This window comes from Choloepus didactylus, chromosome 2 (assembly GCF_015220235.1).
Source record: "Choloepus didactylus isolate mChoDid1 chromosome 2, mChoDid1.pri, whole genome shotgun sequence".
NCBI lineage: Eukaryota > Metazoa > Chordata > Mammalia > Pilosa > Megalonychidae > Choloepus > Choloepus didactylus.
In genome coordinates, this window is record NC_051308.1 from 232,906,629 (window position 1) to 232,931,853 (window position 25,225).

The window sequence follows — 25,225 nt, forward strand, 5'->3', positions numbered from 1 at the left end:
TTGCTCTGCAGAAGCTTAGAGAGGACAAATGCCCCAAGAGCAACTGAGAGTGACATTTTTGAAGAGCTGCAGCCTAGAGAGGAACATCCTGGAGAAAGCCATTTTGAAACCAGAACTTTGGAGCAGATACCAGCCACATGCCTTTCCAGTTAACAGAGGTTTTCTGGACACCACTGGCCATCCTCCAGTGAAGCTACCTGATTGCTGATGTGTTACCTTGGACACTTTATGGCCTTAAAACTGTAACTGTGTAACCAAATAAACCCCCTTTATAAAAGCTGATCCATTTCTGGTGTTTTGCATTCCGGCAGCATTGGCAAACTAGAACACCGGGTGATAACAAAAAAAAAAAAAAAAAAAAAAGAAGAAGGAAAAGATGAAAACACCTTTCCCAGTCTTTGCAGATTGACCTGTGCATGTGTTCTCTTCAGGGCTTGTCCATACAATGAGTTTAGAGAATGGCCTCCCTGATCCTGCTGCACTTGAGTCTTGTCTTGGGCATGCATGTGTGGCCCTAGGAATTACACAATTTGTACAGTCCAAATGTCCCCCTTCCCTAGAAAACAGTTTCCTCATGGTCCTAGGCACAGCATTGTTTGTACCACAGCCAGCAATCCCTTTCTCCAGGCAGCCACTTGACTGCTCTCTCACAGTGTTCTGTAGGAGAGCTCTGTGGGCCTCCTTCCACACACAGGGCACGTTCTGGGGTGGTGAGTCCCTCAGGCAGATTGGGCCAGACACACATGCTCTAGGTTTGTGCATGAGGGTTGCTGTGCTCCCTCTGGAACTGGGACCAGAGATCCACACTGGGAGCTCAGGCAGGCTCCTAGCAGAGCCAGTGAGGGGTAAAGAAGGGCTAGCCAGGTGCTGTGAGATCCTACTGCCTTTTTTTTTTTTTTTTTTGCCATTATTTAAAGCCACTTTATTCATTGGATCTATCTAATTAATCCACCTTTAGCTGAACTATTACATAGTTCTTTTTCACTCTTCCAAAGCAATAGGTCATGTATATTAATACTGAAGTTATTATAAACAAAGCAAATATAAAATATCTGATGATGGTCCAAGATAAATTGTTAGTAGTTTAACCAAATTATTGGTTTTGTCATTGCAAAGATGAGTATGAGACAAGCCTGTGTGGACATACATTTTCATTTCTCTTGGATATATACATAGAAGTGAAATTGCTGATTCCTACAGTAAATCTCTATTTAGCTTTTTGAGAGCCTGTCAAACTGTTTTTCAAAGTGGCTGTACCCATTTTTTAATTCCCACTAGCAATATGTAAAAGTTCCAATTTCTCTACATCCCTGCCATCACTTAGCATTGTTTTTCTTTTTGATTGTAGCCATCATGGTGAGTGTGAAATGGTATCTCATTGTGGTTTTGATTTGCAACTCCATGACTAATAATCTGAATGTTTTTCATGTGCTTATTGGCCACTATTTTATCTTCTTTGGAGAAATATCTATTCATATCTTTTGCATATTTTTAAATTGGATGATTTCTCTTTAAATTATTCATTTGTACATATTCCTGTGTATCCTGAGTACAAGTCTCTTGTGAGATATATACAATATGTCAGTATTTTCTTCCAGTCTGTGGTTTGTTTCATCACTTTCTTAAAGGCGTCTTTTGAAGAATGAAACTTTAGAATTTTGAAGTTCATTTTATTTATTAATTTCTTTTATCACTTGTGTTTTAAGTGTCGTATCTAAGAAATCATTGCCTGATACAAGATAATGAATACTTACTGCTGTATTTTTTTCTAAAAGTTTTTAGTTTTAGCTCTTTTATTTTGATCAGTGATCCATTTTGAGCTCATTTTTGTGTACAGTGTGAGGTACAGGTCCAACATTGTTTTGTGACATATGTATATCCACTGTCCCTGCACAATTTGTGGAAAAGACTTTCCCACTAAATTTTCTTAGCACTTTTGTTGAAAATCAGTTGAATAAAAGAGATTATTTCTGAAGTTCTCAATTCTTCCACAGAAGGTGCCTGGTCCTGAGCTGAATACAGCATATCCTTGAAAGCCTCATGCTGAATGTATTGCTTTCTCCACTCGGGAGTGATGTGCGCTGCGAGGTGCTCGGCGAACTTCATCCTGCTGCTTGCCCCTCACTCCCACTCAGGCCCAGCAGCTGCAGGCGGTGGTGGCAACAGACACCCCAACTCCTCCCCACGGGCCCGGGAGCTGCACTTCTCTCCTCTGCCGCTGCCAAGGTCTCCTCAGAGCCGCCCTCCTGCCATCTTCCTCCTCCTCACCATAAGAAGACTTTTTTCCTGGTTCCTTGCTCACCCTGTTACTGCAGTCCTTTAACTATTTTCTGGAGTCCTGTGAAAGATGTTCCTGCCAATTCTTACTGGTTGTTCAAAGTGTAACAGTAACTTTTAAAATATAATCTTGAAACTGTAAGCAAGCTAGAAATTGTAAAGTAGCCTTAAAATGTGACCTTTAAAACAGCTTTTAAATGTAACTTGAAAATGGGAAGTAGGCTGTGGGTGAGAACTCTTAGTCTCAAGGAATTTTATGGGTTACAGTTCCATACTTTCAGTTATTTCCTTATTGTGAAATATAACTGTTCTGGTTTGCTAATGCTGCCATTATGCAAAATACCAGAAATGGATTGGCTTTTATAAAGGGGTTTATTAGGTTACAAACTTACAGTCTGAAGGCCATGAAAATGTCCAAAGTAAGACATCAGCAAGAGGTTACCTTCACTGAAGAATGACTGATGGTGTCTGGAACACATCTGTCAGCTGGAAAGGCACATGGCTGTTGTCTGCTGGTCCTTTGTTCCTGGGTTGTGTTTCAAAATGGCTTTCTCCAAAATGTCTCTGTCAGCTGCTCTTGGGGTGTTGCATCCTCTCTTAGCTTCTCCAGAGCAGACTTTGGGCTAGCATCTCAAACGTCCATTAGCGTCTCTCCAGAAGTTTCTCTTAAAAGACTCCAGTGATTTAATTAAGATCCACCCTGAATGGGCAGGGTCCATACCTCCATGGAGATAATTTAATCAAAGATCTAGCCCTCAGTTGATTGAGTCACATCTTCATGGAAACACTCAATCAGAAGATTAATGTCTGCCGTCACAAAATTGCATTAAAGAATATGGCTTTTGGGGGGACTTAATATATCCAAATCGGCACAATAATATATATACAAAAAGGTGATAATTTTCAAATTACAATTTAACAAGTAGTTATATAGGAAATGTCCAAGAATGTACCATAGTTTCAGTTATTTCCTTATTATGAAATACAACATATGTACAAAAAGGTAGTAACTTTCAAATTACAATTTAACAAGAAACTATATAGCAAATTTTAAAGAATGTTATGGGTTACAGTTCCACCATTTTAGTTCTTTCCTTCTAGGTATTCTAATACCCTAGTAACTAAGAAAAAGAAAATTATATTAAGATTCAGTATCCATTATCCTTTGTTAAATTCTATCATGTCTATTGCTATCCCTTCCTCTAGTTTAATCACTTTCCCAATGTTCAGGGATGTCTAGGCAGTGACCACCCTAACTCATTCATGTTTAAAAGGGGTGTCGACAGTATGGGAAAGGGGGACGCACATCAGGTTGATGTTCTTGAAGAGGCTGTTGCCTCTGGGTTTTGGGACTTAGCTGGCATAGGAACGCTCTGGAGAATTTAAGTTTCTGAAGAATAAACTTAGTGAGTGAAACTTTTATAGTGTCTCAGATAAGGACCCAGGTATTCTTTAGGGTTTTCAGGACTGCTGTTGACTTGGGCTTATCATACTGTGGTCATTTGGGATATCTAGCTGAAGCTTGCATAGAAGTAACCTCCAGGACAGCCTCTTGGCTCTAATTTGAAATCTCTTAGCCACTGGAACCTTATTTTGTTGCCTTTCTTTTCCACCTTATGGTCAAAAAGGCATTCTCAACCCCTCAATGCCAGGGCCAGGTTCATTTCTGGAATCTGCATCCCATATCACTGGGGAGACTCACTACCCAGAGGGTCCTATCCCACGTTGGGGGGAGGGTGATGAATTTATTTGCAGAGTTGAGCTTGGAGAGAGAAAGTCCACATTTGAGCAACAAAAGAGGTTCTCTGGAGGTGACTCCTTGGCATAATTATTGGTGGGCTTAGCCTCCCCTTTACAACCATAAGTTTCACAAGAGCAAGCCTCAAGATCGAGGGCTTAACTTACAGAGTAGGGGGTTCCTAATTTCACATAGCATATGTTCTGTCCACTCCAATCAATATCTCACATTATCATCACTCAGTTGTACAATCCTCATCACTTTCCATTTTAAACAATTCTTGTGACCTGAAACACCCCATAGTTCTTAGTTCTTAATTATTTGTCCCTATTATTTGTGTGGCTGTGGAGGATGTTCTCCCCGGCTAACTGCCAAGGTGGGTGCATGGGAGTGGAGACTCGCTGCTCACTCCCTTGCCCAGCTGCTGTGTTGCTGCTGCCAGCCCTGGAGGCAATCCCGGCCAAACAAACTCACCCCACCCCTCAAGGTGCAGTCTCTCTGCCTTTCCATCCATGTCCCCACCATGTACTATAGGAGACCCTCTGTGGACGCTCACATCCTGACACTGCAGCCCAAGCATCCTCCAGCTCCTCTCTAGTTTCCTTCATGGAGGAGAAGCCTGCTCCACCTCACCCACTCTGCCATCTTCCCAGAATTCCTCCAGTGTGACTTTCATTGGCCACTCCGAGCAACGACCCAGATTTGGGAAGTGCCCTTTCTACAAAAGCTCTGTCAGGGAATGGAGCCCCGAAGTGTCTCACTCCACCATCCTGATCGGGGCAGGCTTCTTGTTGATTGACTTTACTTGTTGAAAATATGAAATATTAGCATGAATTCCCAAAGCCAAAATCATATGAAAGCATATATTCAGAAAATTGTCACTCCCTCCTTGCTTCCACCCACATAACCCCCAGTAGGCAACCACTTTCACTACTCTTTGGTTTACAATTCCTGTGTTTCTTTTGGCAAAAATAAAAACTACACACATATATTCTTGTTTCTTCTTCCTTCTTTTGAAAAAGCAAACTCTGTATGTTCTTGTACACTTTGCTTTTTTCCCTTAAACATACATTCTGGAAATCATTCATTGTCGGGTCATAGATGTATTCCTCTCTCTTTTTCTTTTTTTAATAGGTGCTATTAAAAATAACTATTTTTTAATAGCTGTGGTAATTCTGAGAATGTACACATGTTATTCATCAGCTTCCTATTATGGGCATTTGGGTTGTTGCCAGTGTTTCATGATTAGTCATGTTCCACTGACTAATGTCACGTGTATGGACTGTCATATTGCTGGGGTAGGGTCGGGGCATCCTCAGGGTAGCTTTCCAGCAGTGGATTGCTGGACCAAAGGGTAAATGCCTGTGGTTTTTGTTAGAGATATGGCCCTTTTGCTTTCCTGCCAGCAATGTCCTCACCTGCTCTCTGGACCCTTGAAATCTGGGCACTTGCATTTGAGCCCAGACGCACCTGCCGAGCTGACCTGTCCCTCCACCTCCTGTGTCCAGGCCTGGGCGGTCGGTCGGCTCATGCTACGAGCTCTAAGCCACATGCCAAGCGCACCTCCAGTGGAGCTCCAGTTCCCTCCCATCATGGGCCTGCACCTTGCTTCTGAGCAGCTCTTCACTTTTCATCCCCATCTGCTCTCTGCTTCCGGCTTTTGACCTCATTACTACGTCTATTCTGCACATTGCTTCCCTCTTAAAGGTGGATAGTTTAGGTTGGAAACACTTCCTTCTGGTAGTGGGGACCTCCTGTCAGTCCTGGGGTAACCGAGCACAGACAAAATGGGACATTTCATCTCTCACTTCATGTGGGAGAATAACATGCTGCCTCCAGCAAGCCTCAAAGGAGCACCATCGGGGTCTGTAATCATAAAGCAACTTTATATGGATTCCCCCAGCAGCTCTTGAGTGACCAAGGTCTTGAGGCCACTTTAGATCACTGTGGCAGATGCTATGGCTTGCTGCCTAGACCCCGCTTTAGGGCAGAGGCACCCAGTCTCCCAGCTGCTGGGATGTTGGCTTCTGGTTGCTCACAGCTGGGACCCTCTGTGGGAAGTGTCTTCTGTGGAAGGGAGCTGCCTGGCCCCATCTTTGGGGGTGGCTACATCCAGTGTGGGGGTACAAAGGCCAGTCTGCTTTGCTTGAATTTAGGACAACTTCGAAGGGCCATCCTGGCTGCACAGCACCCCACGGGATTGCCTGAAACCTCGGATGCAACTGCATCACAGTTCAACTTCTCCCCCTGCTTCCCTCGCTCCCAAAACATGTGGTTCCCGAGAGCACCCGCCAATAAGCCCATGTGACATTCTCCAGCTCAGAAGCTGTTTCCCAGGAACCAGACATAAGACAGTCATCAAACAATCTCAATTCAGAAATTAGAAAGTTGAATCCATCACACACACACCCCCCAAACACCCTCCAAACTCAGTTTTATAGAGTTAAGTCATCTTCCTTTTCCTGCTATGACTGAATACAGATGTAGAGCCTGGAGCTGTGCAAGGGGGTGATCTTTTCCCCATTCTTCCTGCTGCAGCTTGAAAATGGTGGTTTCTGACCCGAGGTAGACTGAACAATGGTCCCCAAAGATATTAGGTCCTAATCTCTGGAACCTGTAAAGGTTACTGTGGTGATTAGGAGCTACGCACCTTGGCTGTCCATAAACCTACTCCATTCCTGTGGGTGTGAACCCATTGTAAGTAGGACCTTTTGGTGAGGCTACTTCAGTTAAGGTGTGGTCCACCCCAACCAGGCTGGGTCTTAATCCTAAAACTGGAGTCCTTTATAAGCATAATGAAGTTCAGACGGACAAAGAGAAAGCCATGGGAAGTGAGTATCTGAAGGTCAGTGGAACCCAGGAGAGAAGGGAGAAGCCAGAGGCTGCCATGTCCATTGCCTGGTGACGGAGGATCCAAGGACCAAGAATCACTGGCAGCCAGCCCCAGAACACCAGTTAGTTTGGGGGACAAACACATCACCTTGGTCTCCAAGCCACAACACTGTGAGCCAATAAATTCCCATTGTTTAAACCAACCCTTTGCCAGGCATTTGCTTTGGTAGCCAGGAAACTAAAACAGTTAGCCGCTATGGAAAAAGAGTCTTTAGAGATGTGATAAAGTTTAGGATCTGGAGAGGAGGGGATTGTCCAGGATCGGGCTCTAAATGCAACCACTAGTGTTCTTGTAAGAGTAAGAAGGAGGGAGATTTGATGCACAGAAGAAGAGGAAAGAGGGAGTGATATGGCCACAAGCCAAGGAGCACTGATGGCCACCGGAAGCTGGAAGAGGCAGGAAACGGGTTCTTTCCCAGCGCCTCTGCAGAAGTATGGCTCTGCTGACACCTCGATTTCAGCCAAATAAAACTTCTTTCAACTTCTGGCCTCCAGACTGAGAGAATCCATTTCTGTTGTGTTAAGCCACCAGGTTTGGGGCAGTTGCGGGGTGTTGGGAGGGGTGGGAGCCAGGCTAAGGGCAGCAGGAAAGCTCTTTCTCACTGGCACTGTCTTAAGAGGGCTCCGGGCACTGCGGCTGGCAGGGCTTTCTCTCCTATGGGCTTCCGTGGCTCCTTCGGGGGTGCCCTCACCCCAAATGGCTGGGGAATGCTCACCTCACCTGAATTTTCTTTCATGTGAGGGGCTGCTTTATCCACCAGCTTGTCTCTCACATCTGCAGCTGCAGGCATCTCGCAAAATCTTCTGCTTTTGTCTGTTGAGGTCTGTTTGCTGCTCAAAAACTCAAGCTGTGGGATGCCCTTGCAACAAATTTCTCCTTCTGGTCCAGAAGAAATACTCATGTATCCTGGGCCCCAGCGAACACTGGGGGTGCAGCTGATTCCCACTGCTTCAGAGATGCACTTTTTGATCCAGGTTTTGTGGATCACAGAAGCCACTTCGCCTAGTGGGCAGGGCAGGGGGTTTTTCATGTGCATCTTTTGCACGGTCACGTGTTCTCCATGACTTACATGAAAAACAGGTACCTCCAGGTGTTTTCTGAGCAGCTCAGACCCTATGGAGACAAAATCTGGTCTCAGTTTTGGAGATCTCAAATCATCAAGTTTTATTTTCCATGGAGGAATCTAAGTCCCTGGATTAGTCCGGGTTCTCCATTGAAACGGAACTGCCTTTATATATAAAGAGATTTATTATGAGGAATTGGTTCACATGACCATGGGGGCTGGCAAGTCCAAATTCCGTAGGGTAGGCCACAAGCTGGAAACTCAAATAAAGGTGTTTCTGAAGTCTGGCAAGTCTGTGATCCCTAGAAGAGGAAGTTGAGGCAGAAATTCTTTCTGATTTCAGAAAGCTTCCAGTGCTAACTTTTAAGACCTCCAACTGATTGGATGAGGAGCCTTCCCACATTGCTGGGGGGCAATCTCCTTTGTTGATTGTAGATGCAATCAGCCATAGATGCAAGCAAATCCATCTACAAAATACCCTCCCAGTAACAATCAGGCCAGTGCTTGCTTGACCAAACAACTGGACATGGTAACTCGGCTAAGTTGATGCATGGAATTAACCATCACAGCCACTATGTCAGGTCCCTAAAAGACAATAAACTAAAAGGACCCAATGGGGACTAGCTGGAATGATCTAAAACCATCAGACTAATTCCTTTATTCCACAAAATCTGCAGCTCCTGCTATGTGCCACGCCCAGGTCTAGGCAGCCGTGAATGAGGCAGACAAGGCTGCTTTGAGGGGCTTTCGAGCTAGTGACATGGAAATGACACCTGGAAGGAACAAAGGTAAATACACCTAGTCCTGAGCGGATGTAGCCGCCCAGTCCTTCCGGATACCTTGGATTCTTGCATAACCTGTCGGTTGCCTTTTTCTCAAAGGCCAACTCAAACGGGAATAAAATCCTCAGGCCCCACCTTTTCCCTCCACACTTCAAGGACATCACTCTGGGGTCTACCAAGGAGCAGTCGAGGCTGCTAGGACTTTGCTCCCACAGCAGGACTTGCTTTTCCTGCCTATATGCACCTGTCATTTGGTCTGTTTGTTTATAATTTGATTTTTCATTATGGAATATGCATACAGAGGAGTGTATTTTGTACACACATACTCATTAAAATAAATAATCAAATGAACACTCAGATACCTCTGGATGTTGCACCTGGCTGGTGTTTTGAAATTGATTTGCAATACAGCTTTGAAGAGGGATATGCCCCTAAACTTAGGGGACTCACCCCCCACCCCCCACCATCTCTCAATCTTTCTCCTCCTGGAAAGGCTCTGTGAGAAGCTCAGAATCTTGCGGGCTCAGATTACACAAGATTTTATAGATTCAGTATATGCCTGGAAGCAAGAGACACATGCATTAATATTAGCCTTTAACACATCCTGGTGGCACTTTAAAGTTTGTAACTTTCGATTCATAATGAATGAATGAATGATAGGAATGATAGCTTGACCTCTAGTACAAAGTGAATAAAAAAAACTTTATTGCAGCTTCTTGCAGTCAGAACTGAGTTTGCAATGCAGGACCACTTGGGGATCTTCAGAGGGTGGGTGCCAGGGGCAGGGGCACAGGGGAGGGAAGCAAGCCACCACTGGGGGGTTGGCCACCTCTGCCACACTGCAGGGGTCCTGGAGCCTCTGGCCAGGAGGTTGGGTGTGTGTGTGTGTGGGGGGGATGCTGGGAGGGGCGCGCTCAGGGCACCATGTGCCACCACTTGAAGGAGAAGGGCTTCCGGCGCACGTTGGTGCCACAATGCACCTCCCCGTGCAGAATGTGGTAGTCACAGAAGTCATCGATGAAGGTGCAGTGGAGGCCCAGAGGCTCCAGCAGGGACCGCACCTTCTCCTCCAGGCAGCAGCGGCCATTGATGATGGGCCCGAAGGGCTTGGGGATGCCCAGGTGTTTCCCCAGCACCAGCATGTTCACCTGCAAAGCAGAGGGTTCCCAGGTCCCAGGCAGCAGCCTGCCGCTAGCGTCCCTCCCTGAGCATCCCCTCTCCCTTCTGACCTTGGGAAATAGCCCCACTGTGCAGACGAGGAAACTGAGGCCAGATAGGTAAGTGGGTTGCTGGAGGCCATCCAGCTAGTCTCAGACTTACACCCAAGTCTGTGGACTCCAAGGTCTTAATTCCCTCCACCCCCAGCTGCCACCTCCAGGCAAACTCTGGGCCAGGCTCAAATTGCCACCCCCTCTGTGAAACCATCCACGACTGCTCCAGACTCTGGTAATCAGTCACTCCCCTGTGCGCCCACAGCTGCCTGGCACAGGGGAGGCACTGAACAAATCTCTGTCGAATGGTTGAGTAAATGCCTTCCTCTGTTGTAGCACTTTCTGCATATTAGAATTTATGTAAATGCCTTGTTTCCTTCATTATATCAGGAGATGGCCTGGTGAGGTGGAAGATGAGGATTTTGGCTCCAGGCCATTGTGGGTTTGAATTCCAGCCTCACTCCTCAATAGCTGTGTGAGCTTGGGCAAGTTGCTTCACCTGTCTGAGCCTCATCCGCAACATGAGCCCCCAAACAGTGTCCGTTGCTATGACAATGAGATAAGAACCCATAGGCAAAGCACTGTGCCTGGCACATGGTAGGTGCTTATTAGATGCAGCTCTCTGGGGGCCCAGCCAGGCTCCCCGGGTCATGAATGCTGGAACGGGCGTCTCGTTCTGTGTCTCTGCTCAGACACAGCACATGCTGGGCTACAAATGTCCCTGCCTGTTCTATGTCCACCTTGTTCGAGATGCCTCATCCCCTGGCCAGTGGCGCCAGCTTCTTTCCTGAGCTTGGCTGCCTGACTGGGCTAAACCCGAGAGGAAAGAAGATGCCTGAGGTCAAGGAATTTTATTCAGAGGGCAGGAGCAGGGTGCCATCTTCTCCCTTGTTTTGGTCAAGGAACTCTTTTCTCAAAATCTTTTGCAGAACCTCAATGTTTGAAACAGAGAAAAGCTAAACTACTGGATTTAAGGCAATGCCTTGGAACCCCAGGGCCCTGGGGAACCCAGTTTGAAAACCTCTTTGCTAGGGACTGCTGGCTCCTCCCAGAACTGTAACCCCCAGCCCCATGTGCAGGAGGGGGTGACTGAGGGGCCCCAGTAGAACTGGGTGAAGCTTCTGCCTGGACCTTGGGTATTATTTGGAAAGAAGCAGTAACAGCAGAGGGAGGGTAAAAATACAGTAGATGACTTCCAGGTAGGGCCAGTGCATCACAGATACAAATTCCCACCCAAGGTGGGCTCACCCTCCAGTCCACCCTTCACCAGCGCCATCTCCTCCCAGAGGACTTCCCAGACCACCCCATCTAAAGCAGTGCCCCATGTTTATTTCTTTTGTGATGCTTAATGCAACCCGAAGTACCCCATTTGCTGTGTCTCCCTCCCCAGCAGGGCAGCTGGTAGGGGGCAATGCCACGTGGTGTTTAGCCCCCCTGGCTTGGAAGCCAAGCTCCGCCTATTGCCATTGCATGTTCTCCTGCAAGAGACCTCACCTCCCTGTGCCCCACCTGGAAAGGGGAGGTGGTCCTAGTACCAACTCCCAGGGTTGTTGCGAGATACCCGGAAGGTGCTCTGTAAACTGTAAAGGGCCGTGCATATCCCAGCCTCCCTGACCCGGCCCTGGAGCCCAGCTGGCCTCCCTGACCAGGCTGCCTCCACACTGTGCCCCTGGGGTTTTCAGGCCATTCACAAAGGTGAGCTGGCTACGGCCGGGGCCTCCTCACCATGTTTGGGAAAAGGGCCTCGGCCTTGAGGCTCTTTCTGGAGTTTCCCATGAGCTTGAAGAGCTGGGGCAGGTCGATGATGTCGCCCTCCTCCAGGCCCAGCTCCCGCTTCAGGAGCTCCCGGTTCCAGTCGATGCAGCGCTGGGTGGGGAGGGAGGACGGCAGTGGGCGTGGCCAGGGCCAAACCAAGGAGAGGGGGTGGAGGGGGGGAGCCTGCTGGGCTGCTGTTGGGGGGGACTGCTGCAAGGGTATTGCTGGGGACTGCTGGGGGGCTGCTAGCAGAGCTGCTGGGAGGAACTGGGGGAGGGGGGTGGAGAGGACTGCTGGGGGGACCTGGGGGCCACCAGGGAGACTGATGGGTGGCTGCTGGGATGGGGGTTGCTGGGGGGGTGCATCTGGTGCTGAGGTCCCTGGCCAAGGAGAAGACAGGGAGTCAGGAAGGAGGCACTGGGCGGCACTGGGCAGCACTGGGCGGCCTCTCTGATGGGCGGCCCTGAGGGGCTTTCGGGGAGCAGCATGGGCCTCCCCCTCTCCTTGTCTCCCCTCTGCCCCACTCTGCACCGTGCGGTCTCTCTCCCTCTATCTTTGGGTCTCTCTTTCTGCCTCTTGCTTCTGCTCCTGTGAGTCTGTCTCTCCGGACACTGTCCCTCTAGCACGTGGCCTCTCACTGCCTCCGTCACCTGTTTCTGAGATTTCTCCTCTAACTCCAGTTTTTCCTGATCTTTCCTTCTTTTCTGTGCATTCCCTCAGGAGTGTTCCTGTTATGGAGACTGAGATCTTCCTCTGACTGTCTCTCAAGCACACCCACGTTTACCCAAACCCTAGGCCCCTGGGGTGGCTGCAGAAGGCCCCTGCGGCCTCTAATTGCAGGGGAAGGTGGCTGCACCGGGTGTCGGGGCTGCCCAGAGCATGGCATCTCCTGGGCCCCCAGGCTTTACCTCCACATACGAGTTATGATCTCGCAACTTCTTGTTCGACAGAATGTCCTTTATTTTCTGCTGCTTTTTTCCTGCCATGGAGAAAAAGAAACAAACGAACAAACAGACAAAAAAACAAATGGATTTAGGAGTTGATTTCCCTCTTCCTGGTAGGTGCAGGGGGACTCGGTTTCCCCATCAGTGATAATTCCAAACAGACAAGTTTGCCATTAGCAACTGGGAAGCAACGCTTTTGAATGCCTTTGATAAAATATTTTATCAGTGTAAGTTCTCATCAAAAGCATCGCTCTCACTTCCTTACAGTCTCTTATCTCCAAAGAGATTTTGCTTACAGAGAGGAATATGGAGGCATGGCTATTGTCCAATGCCACAGAGCACACTACAGATATTAGGTAAAAACTCTCAGTACTGGAAGCTTCTCAACCTCTGACCCTGGCTCATGTCTGTGGCCTTGATGGAAAAATTAATATTTCACTCCATGCTCCAGCCAGACTGAACTTTTTTCAGGTCCTCAAACACCTCTTGCCTTCTCCTGCCTCTGAGCCTTTGAATTCACTGTTGCCTCTGTCTGGAATATGTCCCGTCCCCTCCTCCCATCACCCCATTTGCCTGGCCAGCTTCATGCTCCCACTTGGTCTCCACCTCCTCAGGGAAGCCTTCCCTGAGCCCGGCCTCAGACACCCCGCAAAGCCCCTGTGTTGTGGTTGTTTTCTTGACTGTGTCCCCCTGGACTGTGAGCCCCAGGGGTAGGGAGCCATTCTGCCCTGTTCACACTGTGTCTCTAGAGCTTAGCCCGGCACCGGTGCCTAGCACACTTACGTTTGATGCCTTCAAACAGCTCAGCCTCCCCGTGGCCCTCCTGCTGCTGCTCTTGGAACAGTTTGTAGCAGGAGCTGGGGCTGGGCAGGAGCAGCCGGAACCCCTGGAGGCAGGAAACACTGGGGTCAGAGCTCAGCTTTGCCTATGGGGCTCCTCGGAAGGGGGTGCGGGGAAGACGGGCCTGGTTCCAGGCTGGCAGTCTCCTCTGTACCCCATCCCCCGGGGTGATGGGAAAAAACAGTCAGGCATGTAAGGCCAGGCCTCCCAGGCAAAGCTCAGAGCTGTGCTTGGAAACCCAAGAAAGAGGCACATGGCCTTCTCCAGGCAGACCCCCCAGATTGCACCTTCCTGTCCGGCGCTGGAACAAAGCTCAGGAACTCGTCCACGTGGCCCACATACAGCCAGTCGGAGTAGAGCTTCACAGGGGCCTGCACCTGCTGGGCACCAAGGAAGTCCTGCAGGACCCGATGCATCTCCCGGCTCTGAGGGCTGCCATCACAGGGTAAGGGAAGGTTACCGGGGTCAGCAGGGAGGGCTCTGAGGGGCTGGGGACTTCACAAAGGGGTCGGGATTCTCTTTCAGTCCTTCAGCTAGGGACAGGATTCAGGAAGTGGGATGGCTTCTCAGCTTTATTATATTCCTGAAAATTTGCAGAATTTAGGAAAATTGAGAAAAATCCTGGTTTTAAAGGGGGGGGGGGTGTGTGGGGGTGGGGGACTGAGGCACAGAGTGACTAAATTAAATAGGATGGGAGCTTAGCCTGAGAAAGCACCACTCGTTGACCTGACCTAAGGCTGGTATTGTGGGGTTTGCAGCCAGCCAGCCTGTATTAATGATCCCTTGTTAGCTGCGTGGCCTTGGAGACGCTCCTCACCTCTCGGAGCCTCAGCCCCCTCAGCCCCCTGGCCCTGGCCTATAAGGCCCCGCATGATCCAGCCCTTGCCTTCCTCTCTTCCTCTCGCTTGGTCTGTTCTAGCCATCCTGGCCACCTAAAACAAACCATGTGTGTTCCTGACTCAGGGCCTTGGCATGTGCTTTCTCATCTGGTGAATGCTCAGCCCCAGATCTCCACATGGGAGGCCTCAGCTCAAGAGCCACCCCTCCAGAGAGCCCCCGCCCGGTCACCCCAATTAATGCACTTCCCTTTGCCCCTCTCCATCCCCTTGACTTTTTTCCTTCATTATTTGTAGTTATCTTGTTCTTTTACTTTTCTGTTATTGGCTCCCCACCGCCACCCCTGCCACGAGAATAGCAGTATGGTCTTGCGTCTAGCATGTTCTCGGCTGCACCCCCAGCTCCTAGCTTAGTTCCTGGTACATGGTAGGTGCTCATTTCTTATTCACTGCCTGTGCCAGTTTGTATATCTATGTCCCCCAGAAAAAGCCATATTCTTTAATGCATTCTTGTGGGGGCAGACGTATTAGTGTGGATTGAGTTGGAACCTATTGGTTCAGTGTCCATGGAGATGTGCCCCACCCAACTGTAGGTGATAACTCTGATTGGATAATTTCCATGGAGGTGTGGCCCTGCCCTTTCAGCATGGGCATTGATTAGTTTACTAGAGCACTATATGAGCTCAGACAGAAGGAGCTCATAGTGGCCTGGAGCTGAGACAGACATTTTGAAGATGGCCGTTGGAACCTGATGCAGACATTTTGGAGAATGCCATTTTGAAATGCAAACTGGGAGCAAGCAGATGCCAGCCACTTGCCTTCCCAGCTAGCAGAGGTTTTCCGGACACCACTGGCCATCCTCCAGTGAAGGTACCCGATTGCTGATGCATTACCTTGGACACTTTATAGCCTTAAGACTGTAACGGTGTAACCAGATAAACCCCTGTTATAAAAGCCAATCCATCTCTGGTGTTTTGCATTCCGGCAGCATTAGCAAACCGGAACACTGCCTGAAAGGGTGTAAGTAGCAGACCCGGGATTTGAACTTGAGTCAAAGCTCCTGTGCTTTGACCGTTCTCACACTCTCTAGTTGGGGAATCTGCTTCCCCACAGCATCCCCAAGCCATGGCCTCCCCTCACCCCCTTCTCCTCCTCACCTGGGATAACTGCTGTTCCCAATGAGAATCCTGCCCAGTGGGTATTTCTTCTCCCCAACGGTGACTGGGGGGCTCACTTCCAGGTTCCCAAAACCATCAAGTCCAGTGATCAGTCCTGTTTGGGGTCTTTGAGTCACATAGCCAAAATCTGGACCCTGAGATGGGAGAAGTGTATGCCAAGAGTTAGAGAAATTAGTCCCTGGGTGAAGAGGGTGGGGTAACAAGTTTAGACTAATTCAGTCGCAAGAAGGAATTCACCGTCAGTGGCCAGCACATAGGAAGTGCTGCTATTTTTTGTGGAAAGCTGAAAGAGAGTTAAATTAGCGGGCAAGAAAAGGGCATCAGCATCATTGCATACCTAATGCATGCCAGCTGCTTTGCAAAACTTAACTTGGGCATAACAAGGAAGGCCCAAAATACCACTTTCATCCTCTCTTTGCAGATGAAGAAACTAAGCTGGTAGTGGTGACATGGCTTCCTCAGGTCCACCAGCCTGTTTGAGGAAGACTGGGCTTTGAGCTGTCTCTACAGCAAGCACTCTTGGCCCACACTGCTGCACCCTGATCTGGGGCTGCCTGGTGGATCTTCCTGAGAAGAGCCTCATCTGGTTCCCATGGCAACCCCCTCCCTACCCTCCCTGTTCTAGACTTTGCCCCCCACCATCCATCCTCAACATGCACTCAGATATAGGGACCCTTTAATAATGTCAGGTCACAGTCCTCCCGATGGCCAACAAGCCCACAGGGTCTGTCCCCATCCAGACCTGTCTGACCTTATCCCCCACACTCTGCTTACTTTCCCGCCCCAGCCCCTCCAGCCTCCCTGCTGTTAGTTGAGCCCACCAGCAGCCTTCCGCCCCAGGGCCTTTGCACTGCTGGTATCCTCTCCCTGGAAAACCCTTCCCCCAGATATCCGCATAGCCAACTCCTTCACCTCCATCAAGTTTTTGCTCAAATGTCTCCTTCTCAATGAGACCGACCCTGACAATCCTTCTTAAAGTTGCAATCGACCCCCCCACCACCACCCTGGCGCTTGTGAGCACTTTGATTCTGTCCTCCTCTGTCTTTTTCTATAGCATTTGACATCACCATCTAACATCCTATGTACTTTATTGATTTGTTATATTTATTGCTTATTGTCAGTCTCTGCTAGAATGTCATCTCCATGAAGGCAGGGGCTTTGATTTGTTCACCGTTATTTCCAAGTGCCTAGAGCAGGATGTTTGATGACTGAATGATAAATTCATGCTACTCACTCCCCTGGCAGTCGCCACGGGAGGGGATTGTTATAAGGCTGCAGGCTTGGGTTTCTGCAGGCAAATCAAGGGTTTCCATTTTTTGCAGGAGCACCTCCCCAAGAGTTGGAGGAGCCCAGGACACTCGCAGGTGATACAGCTTCATGGCACAGCATTAGAAAGGTGTTGCCCTTTCAATGCTCCTCCAATCTTTCAGACTCCCCACACATTAAATTCCCAGAGTGGTGTAAATACATCCCTAACACCTGCTGTGCTCCCATTTTAACAGCCAGAGAGCAGCCCCCAGGCTCAGAGTGTTTGCAGTCATTCGTATTGGGCTGGATTTAATAGCATGGTTTTGTCTTAATTCTGCTTAATTTCACAGTTGCCTTCAGTTGTGGTCATGGTCAGTGCGACTGGTTTTCATTTACAAAGGCAATATGAAATTTACCGACACTCTCTTAAGGAACAAACACCCACTGTGTGTCCAGCCTCATGAGAGATGCCAGCCACAGCCCTGACCTCACGGCGCTTCCGATCTGGCAGGGAGGAAGGCAGGACAAGTCAATGAACGAGTCAGTGACTGTGACAAAATACCCTGGAAGAAGCCAACAGGGTGCCGCGGCCGAGAAAGCCAGGGGTGGGGTGGGAAGGCCCCGCTGTGGAGGGTGTTGAAGCTGAGCCCTGATGGTCGAGAAGCCGCAGCCAAGGGAATGGAGCAGATCACACCAGACAGAGGGTGCACATGCCAAGGCCCCGAGGTGAGAGAAAGTTGGGCTTGTTTTAAGAACAGGAAGGAGCCAGTGGGGCCGGAGTGAGCCGCAGTGAGAGCTGGGAAATATGGCAGGGTCCGAGCATGGTGATGACTTTGACTTTTCTTCTCATTATTTCTGTTCTGAGTGATTTGCCTTCCCCCTTCATCCAAGGCTGTCTGTGGGAAGGGTGAAGACCCCTGTGCTGAGCTGGCTGGCTGACTGGCATTTTAATTTAGGACTTGGAAAATTTGACTTGTGCATCAGAGAATCTGGCCTTTTGTCAAACTTGGACTATCAAAGCAGGAGACAAGACCTCTGAACAAGGTGGGGTGAAACCAGAAGCAGCAGGTGGTGAATCGATCCTGTTGCTCTGAAACAGGATGGACCTGATTCCACAGCAGAGCAGACACCGTGAACCCAACAATCTCCGTATCCCCAGTGCTCAGCAAAGGGTGCGGCTTGGAGGAAGGGAACTTGGGAAGAGTTGTTGGGTTAAGCTGGAGCTTGGTTTCAAAGCGTCCTGCTTGGGTAGGTGTGATGGCAGGATGGTTAGGCCTATGCGCCAACTTGGCTAGGCTGTAGCGCCCAGGTATTTAATCACACCTGAATCTAGGCATTGCTGTGATGGCAAGAGGTACCTGTGGTTAACATCCACAATCAGTTGACTCTAAGTAAAGGAGATTATCTTCAATAGTGTGGCTGGGCCTCATCCAATCAGTTGGACACTTTAGGAGCCAAACCTGAGGTTTCCCGAGAAGCAGAAATTCTGCCTCAAGACTGCAGCATCAAATCCTGTTTGAATTTCTAGACTGCTGGCTTTCCCTACGGATTTTGGGGTCAAGACTGGAACATCAACTCCTTCCTGTTTCCAGCCTGCCCTTATGCACCAATTCCTCAAAATAAATCCATCAGTAGGATATATATGCTATTGGTTCTGTTTCTCTGGAGAACACTGACTGATGCATCCTTTCCCTTGGGGAGCAGGATGATGCTTGGAAACATCCGTTGTAGCAAACTGCACCACACACTCTTTTCTCTGCTTTCCCTGAGCGCCTGGGATCAACCAGCTGTTGGGGCTTGGAAGGCAGGCCTGGGGTCTTCTTGGGAAAGTGGGGAGGCATGGGGGTTAAGGGCATGCCCAAGGAGTCACTGGGCCTAGCTTGAAGTCCAACTTCTCCACTCACTTTCAGTGTGACCTTGGAAAACTTGCTTCACCTCTCTGAGCCTCAGTTTCCTCACCTGCAAAATGGGCCTGTTGATTGCATCTACATAAAAGATTGTCAGACAAATTAAATGAGTCACTGCATGTAGAGAATTTAGCATTGTGCCTGACACAGAATGCATGCAGAATACATCAAGTGTAACTATTACTATTATTATTATTCTGTGCTGAACCTGTGCCAGGCTCGTTAAGCATGACTCATCCCACCCCCAAACCCCCAACACGCACACTGAGAAGTCCCGCCCAGAAGACACCACTCTGATGCTGCAAATTACCATATCCCAGATGGAGCCCCTGCAGGCCAAGTCCCACCCACAAGACAGCGCCTCCCAGTGGACACTGGGACAGGCACCAGTTCTGGTTCCACCCCTGCCGTGCAGCAATCGGGTCTCCAGTAGAACAAGGACGCCTAAGCCTGACCCTCAGCAGGGTTGCTTTGAGGGCAAGGTGAGCTCATGAGTGAATAGGGCTTGGGAAACGCAGAGGAGCTAGATCTTATCAGGGTGATAACAAAAATAACAAGCCCCACCCGCGCAATCCCCGGGAGTAGGAATTCCACCTGCGGGAGCCCGGGAGCTCCGCCCACAGGCCGGGTGCGGGGAGCCAGGCTAGCGAGGGCATAGGCCTCAGTGAGGGGTAAGGGGTGTCCCCCAGCCCCTGGCAGGTACCAGCACGCGTTGGATGGGGAACTCCTTCAGGCCCCTGTTCCGTGGGGAGTCGAAGACCACCGGCAGCGTTTTGTGCGGGGCTTGGGTGTAGCCGATCTCCATTTCATCCTGTGCGGAGTGAGGAAGGAGGCGGTTATACCTGCTGCCTGGACTTGGGTCCCAGGGTAGGGATGGGGGACCTGGACCCATCTACCCTCTCTCACCCTTGGGGTCAAGAGAAAATGCGTGTGAAATGTTCAACCCCAGAGAAGGGTCTCTGAGAGCCCAGAGCTTACTGCCCTGTATTTGCCCAGCGCACAGACATGCTGTGAAACCCCAGGTATGCCCAGGGCTGGATGCTGGGGGCCCACGATGAAGGAGATCCCGGCCCTGCCCTCAAGGAACCTGTCCCTCAAGGTGAGACACACATGGAGCGGGGCAGTGACCTCTCCAGTGTTAGGGGAGTTGATGGGAGGGGAAGTCTAGGGCTCCTTGGGAACGCAGAGGCAGGGGAACCCAGGCAGGTGGGCTTGGGATGGGTCAGAAAAAGGAAAGGAGGGCTGCATGCAGGGTGGAGCACACAGGCTGGCATTCAGAGATGACTCTGGTGCAAATCCTGCTCCAAGGGCCTTGTATTCTAGCAGTCAGATGTGATACTGGACATAAATTTCTATTAGGTTGAACCATATGAAATTGCCGTTTTGGTAGGAAAAAAAGTGGTCGCATATTGGCAATTTTATATGGTTCAACCTAATAAAGACAGAATGACGAGAAAGGAAAAGAGAACATAGTTTGGGGGGGAGGGGTTAGAAGAAAGAGAGGTACATTTCTGCTGGAGGGTTGGGGGAGCTTGAGAGGGAGCACTGGAGCTGGGGTTGGATGGACAGGATTTACTCATGGGGGACAGGGGTGGGAAGGGCAGTCCTGGGAGAAGGAACAGCATGTGCAAAGGTATGGAAGCAGGAAAGCAGAGGGTGGCAGGAAGGACAGCAGATGAGGGGAGTATAAGGGAGGTACGGTTCAGCCCCCAGCTGCCAGGTGCTAGGGCACAAAGCCAAATGAGAACCAGTCTCTGCCCTTGAGGAGAGATGGGCAGAGACTAGCAATGGTGACAAGGTGTCACCAGTGCAGTGACAGGCTGGCACTGGGTTCAGGAAGTAGTTGGGTTGGGAGTGCCCTGGAGGCATGTGGAGGAGGGGACCATGGGAGCCACAGAAGGTGCTGGAGCAGGGGTGGGGCCTGGTCTGGAGGCTGAGCCACTTGAGGGTCAGGTGGGCCTTCAGCCTCCTGAGCCCTGTGTCATTGCCCAAGGCCATCTGAGAGTTTCAGGCAGGCAGGTGAGCCCGCGGTGGCCCGCAGTAAATAGCTGCTCAATCATCTGCCTGAACCCCTTATGGGATCCTTGGAGGCTCCCAAGTCCCCACCTATCCAAAGAAGGGTGGGCAGCAACGTGCTAGGCTGAGCCTCAGGATCCCAGGTCCTCCCGTGTCCTCCCATGTCCCTCGAACTTCTGGGGGGCCCCTCTCTGTGCACCCCAGCCCACCCATCCTCTAGGAACAGTACCTGCATCCACTGATCATCCTTATTCTCCTCCTCAGGGCAGATGATCAACTTGCACCTGGCTTTCTTGGCCAGAGCACTCACTGACTTCAGGAAATCATCATTGTCAAAAATCCTAGAAAGAGCAGAAAAGAAGCTCCCCAGTGCTCTGGATTCAGCAGCCAGGGGTCTTGCTAGGCTCCAAGGGGGCCTGCTGGATGCCTTCAGCATCCCCTGGGGGTGGTGCAGGAGCTCAGGTCTGGATGGAATGGGACAGGCACGTGGTCGGTGTGCAGGGGTTCGTCCTGCCTCCGCTCTTAGCAAGCATGCTCTCACCCAAAACCCGCACCCAACCATGAGGCAGTCACCAGCAGGTATCCCCTTCCGCCGAGGAGGAAACGAGCAGGGAGGTCACTGCCCGAGGTCATGTCACCTGGGGACAGCACTGAGGTTTGAACCCAGGCCTCTCTGGGGTCCAGCCTGAGTCCTAACCACTAGGCTGGGCTCTCACTCCTGCCCCTGAAGCAGAGGATTGGGGAGGGGCCCCCCAATATCCCCCACACTTATCGGGGACTCTCAGACTGCAGGACAGATGCCTAGGGCAGCCCCAGAGACCAAATGCAGCAGTTTGGCGTCAGCCAGGAACGTGCAATTTAAACAAGTTCCAGGAGTTTCTGAGGCAGGAGGTCCACAGACAACACTCTGAGAAACCCCAAAGGCCTGGTTTAGGGACGGGGCCCTCGTGTTCCAGTGTAGCAACCCCTCGAGGCCTCCAGGAGCTAAAGCAGGGCTCAGCCTGCACCAGGGCAGCATATCCACAGAACCTCACCTCTTAGGTTCCAGGAAGTCCACAAGCTCTCAGGCAGGGCAGGGTCAGGGTTCCGATTTTTCCCATTCATGCAGAGAGCGTGGTGGGGCTGTGGCCAGAACCCCCCAGCATTCCCGGGCCTCTCACCTGCATACATACACCTCTTGTGGGGGCTGGGTGTTGGGGGTCATGATCCAGGGGGCCACTCGGAAGACCACGCTGTTTTGGAAAACCAGGACCTCGGGCAGCTCCTGTAGGAGTGGGGTGGGGGAGCAGCCATCACAGCAGCCAGGGCCTGACACTCACCACTTCCTGGCGGCTGTTGGGGGTGCCCCTCCCCTGCTGGGCTCTGCCCCCCACCGCAGCCAGGCCACTGCCCAGACCCCCCACTCGGAGCCGCCACCTTGGCCTACCAGGTTGGATGTGTCCAGCAGGGAGACGGTGAGGGAAATGAGCCCTGGGAAGCTGGCGTCCGGGAAAGCCAGGCCCTCCATGTAAAAGTCGGCCTTGTACTGGCCATCTGGGAGATCCAGGGGGTAAGACGGCTGCTGGGGTCCCAGGATCACCTCATACTTGGAGATCAACTTGTCCCCTAGGAGAGGGGCGGGGGAGTCTCAGGTGTGCGCCCCACCTTGGGAGACTCACACTGTAACGCCTTTCCCAGGGCCACCCCGTGGGCCCCACTGAGTTGGGGTCCCTCATAGCCAAAACTGTCTGGAGCCTCCCTTAGGAGGACAGGACCGATGCCCCAGCTGGGAGCGACAGGGGGGCCCAGGCCATTCCCGTTACAGGAAGGCTGACACATATCTGGCCCATTCATTCATTCATTCATTCATTCATTCCTGAGCACCTGCTGCAGCTGGGACCTGGGGAGACCAGGGAGGCAGAGTCATCTCCTCACCCCCTGAGAGTGCACATCTCGTGGGTGTGCAGGGAGGAGTTAAGACAGTCAAATACAGGGGTGATCAGGGCTGCTGTGGAGGGAAGCCCAGGGGGCCAGGAAGGGCTTCCTAGAGTTGGTGATGCCTGGTGGAAGCGAGGAGTTGGCGTGTTGCCAAACAAATGTTGGTTTAATTCCTGGTCTAGAGCGGAAGTTGTCAGATCCTGTCACACCTCTGTGCCGGCTCTCCAGTGGCCTCCCCCATCTCCCCCAGACTAGAAGCCACAGTCAACATGTGCCTCTCAGCTCTGCCCTGTCCCCTCTGCCCTTTCTACTCTGCTCTCACCTGACACTCTCCCCCTTGCACACTGCATTCCAGCCCCACTGACCCACAGGCATGGCAACACCCCAGGGTCTTTACACTGGCTCTTTCCAGGGTGTGAATGCCCTCCCCCCTGGTGTCTGCCCTCCCCCCGGTGTCTGCCCTCCCCCCTGGTGTCTGCCCTCCCCCCGGTGTCTGCCCTCCCCCCCGGTGTCTGCCCTCCCCCAGGTGTCTGCCCTCCCCCCGGTGTCTGCCCTCCCCCAGGTGTCTGTCCTCCCCCCTGGTGTCTGCCCTCCCCCCTGGTGTCTGCCCTCCCCCAGGTGTCTGCCCTCCCCCCGGTGTCTGCCCTCCCCCCGGTGTTTGCCCTCCCCCCAGCCTGCCTGTTCCTGCACCTCCTTGAACTCAGATGACACCTTGTCAGGGAAGCTTCCCACCCATCCTCTCTACAACCTCCCCGTACCCCCCACCATGCACTCCACACACCCTTTCCCTGTGGTATTTTCTACCCCGCATTTAACACCACCTGACAGCTAGGGATTTAACTTAATTAGCTAACGTATCATCTCTGAACCCACTAAGATGAAAGCAGCACGAGGGCAGGGGCCTTTTGTTCATTGCTCGATGCCCTGTGCCCAGAACCAAGCCTGGCACTTGGTAGCAGGAGCTGAGCAGTTACTGATGCCTTCAATCAGCAGGAGGCTGGAGACCAGATCACATAACATGTGCAGTGCTTGGTTTCCAAATCTCTGTAAACACGAGTGAGTGTGTGTGTGTGTGTGAGAGAGAGAGAGAGAGAGAGATCAGAGAACAAGAACAAGAGTGCTTGGTCCCTGGGTGTGCGGTTATTTCCTTCCCAGCATTGACCAGCACCAGGCATTATCTCGCGTATTGGTGTGCGTTTAGTCTGCATCCTGCATGCTCAGTCCTTAGAACCTAGCACCTAGTAGGTGTGCAGAAATTATTTGCTGAAGGAGTGTGTGCAGGGGCTGGGCCCCATGGCTGGGCAGGAAGGGAACTCCGATGGGGAGAAACTGCCAGAGACGGGCAGATGATGGCCAAGGACAACTTACGTTTGGCGTGAAACACCCTCACTTTGTCCATCTCGGACTTGGCCACGTGGAGCACCAGTTGGTGCTTGGCAAAGAAGTCCTTGGGGGTCTGCGTGCTTAAGGTCACCAGGGACATGTCCTGCAGGTCTGGAACGAGAGGACGTGGCCTGAGATGCACCAATGCACGGCTGCCCTCCCGCTGCCCCAACCCTCTCTTCGAGACCAGTCTTTACCATGTGGCCCAACTTTATTTTCTTCATGCTGTTTCCAGTCTCTGAAATGGTCTCTCTCATTTTGGAAAGGTGTTAAGGTTTTTGGTCTTGGATGAACTTAGGATGTAAGCTCAGCAAGGCAGGCAGGGACCACATTTACCTTGTTCACTGCATCGCTCTCAGAACCAAGGACAGTGACTAGCCCTCAGCAGGTGCTCAATAAATGCATGAGTGAAAAGGTTTCTTCCCAGGGTCCTGGGCAGGGAGTGAAGTTCATGCATTTTAATGGAGAGGCGTGGGAAGAAGGAAGCTCTCGAGCAATAAATAGTTCCTGATGGACTGGACGATAGTCTGGGGCTTACAGGCTTGGGGGCTGACTGGTTTGGATCCCCGGTCTGCGTTGAGCTTGGAGAGTTATTTCAGCTCTCAGTGCCTCTGTTTGCTCATCAGTTAAACAGGGCTAAGCAGAGTGCCCACCCGTCAGGTTGTCGTGAAGGTGAAATGGGTGATACATATAAAGTGCTTTCTATTCCAGTGTCTGGTGCCCTGGGAATGCCCCCCAAGGGGAGCTGTTTTGACCCTCACGGCATGCCCAGCGCTGCACAGAGGCTGCCCCAGCATCAGGCCAGGCGGACTGGACACAACTTTAAAATGCATCCGTTTCTGTTATCCTAATGACCCCCCGGGGAGGCCACAGCTGCTGCCCTGCCAACCGTACCCCACGGTGCCCTCATCCTGGTCACTGGGTAATGCTGTGTCCGCCCAGAGATGTGTCTGCAGAAACCCCACACCCTGCACTAATTCACCACCATCCTGGTGTCCCTAAACCTGCCCTGGGGTCAGGATTCCCAAGTTTGAACCTGGAGCCTGCTACCTGCCTGATGTGTGACTTTGGGCAAGTTGTTTAACTTCCCTCGGTTTCCCCCTCTGTGAAACGGGGACGATGATAGTGCAGACTTCTTAGATTTGTGTTGAAGGATCAAATGAGTCAATAATTCTGACGTGCCCAGAGCAGTGGCCAGCACTTGGCAGAGGTTCCAGGCTGCTCTGGTGTGCACGTG

At 51.0% G+C, this 25,225-nt stretch overlaps 1 protein-coding gene across 3 annotated transcripts in view; it reads right to left on the reverse strand.

Moving 5' to 3' along the window:
* Nucleotides 1-9,436: 9,436 nt before the first annotated feature.
* The window catches only part of PADI4 (peptidyl arginine deiminase 4), a 51,546-nt gene continuing 35,757 nt past the window's right edge, over nt 9,437-25,225 (reverse strand). For all 3 annotated transcript variants that reach the window (XM_037828380.1, XM_037828379.1, XM_037828378.1), the window contains 11 exons: nt 23,974-24,099; nt 22,115-22,293; nt 21,849-21,952; nt 20,918-21,029; nt 19,376-19,483; nt 15,497-15,651; nt 13,791-13,935; nt 13,447-13,549; nt 12,628-12,698; nt 11,690-11,830; nt 9,437-9,901 (listed from right to left, as the gene is read on the reverse strand). In XM_037828380.1, the coding sequence (XP_037684308.1) occupies nt 9,668-9,901; nt 11,690-11,830; nt 12,628-12,698; nt 13,447-13,549; nt 13,791-13,935; nt 15,497-15,651; nt 19,376-19,483; nt 20,918-21,029; nt 21,849-21,952; nt 22,115-22,293; nt 23,974-24,099 (1,478 nt within the window). In that variant the 3' untranslated portion in view covers nt 9,437-9,667. The remainder of the gene's footprint in view (nt 9,902-11,689; nt 11,831-12,627; nt 12,699-13,446; nt 13,550-13,790; nt 13,936-15,496; nt 15,652-19,375; nt 19,484-20,917; nt 21,030-21,848; nt 21,953-22,114; nt 22,294-23,973; nt 24,100-25,225) is intronic.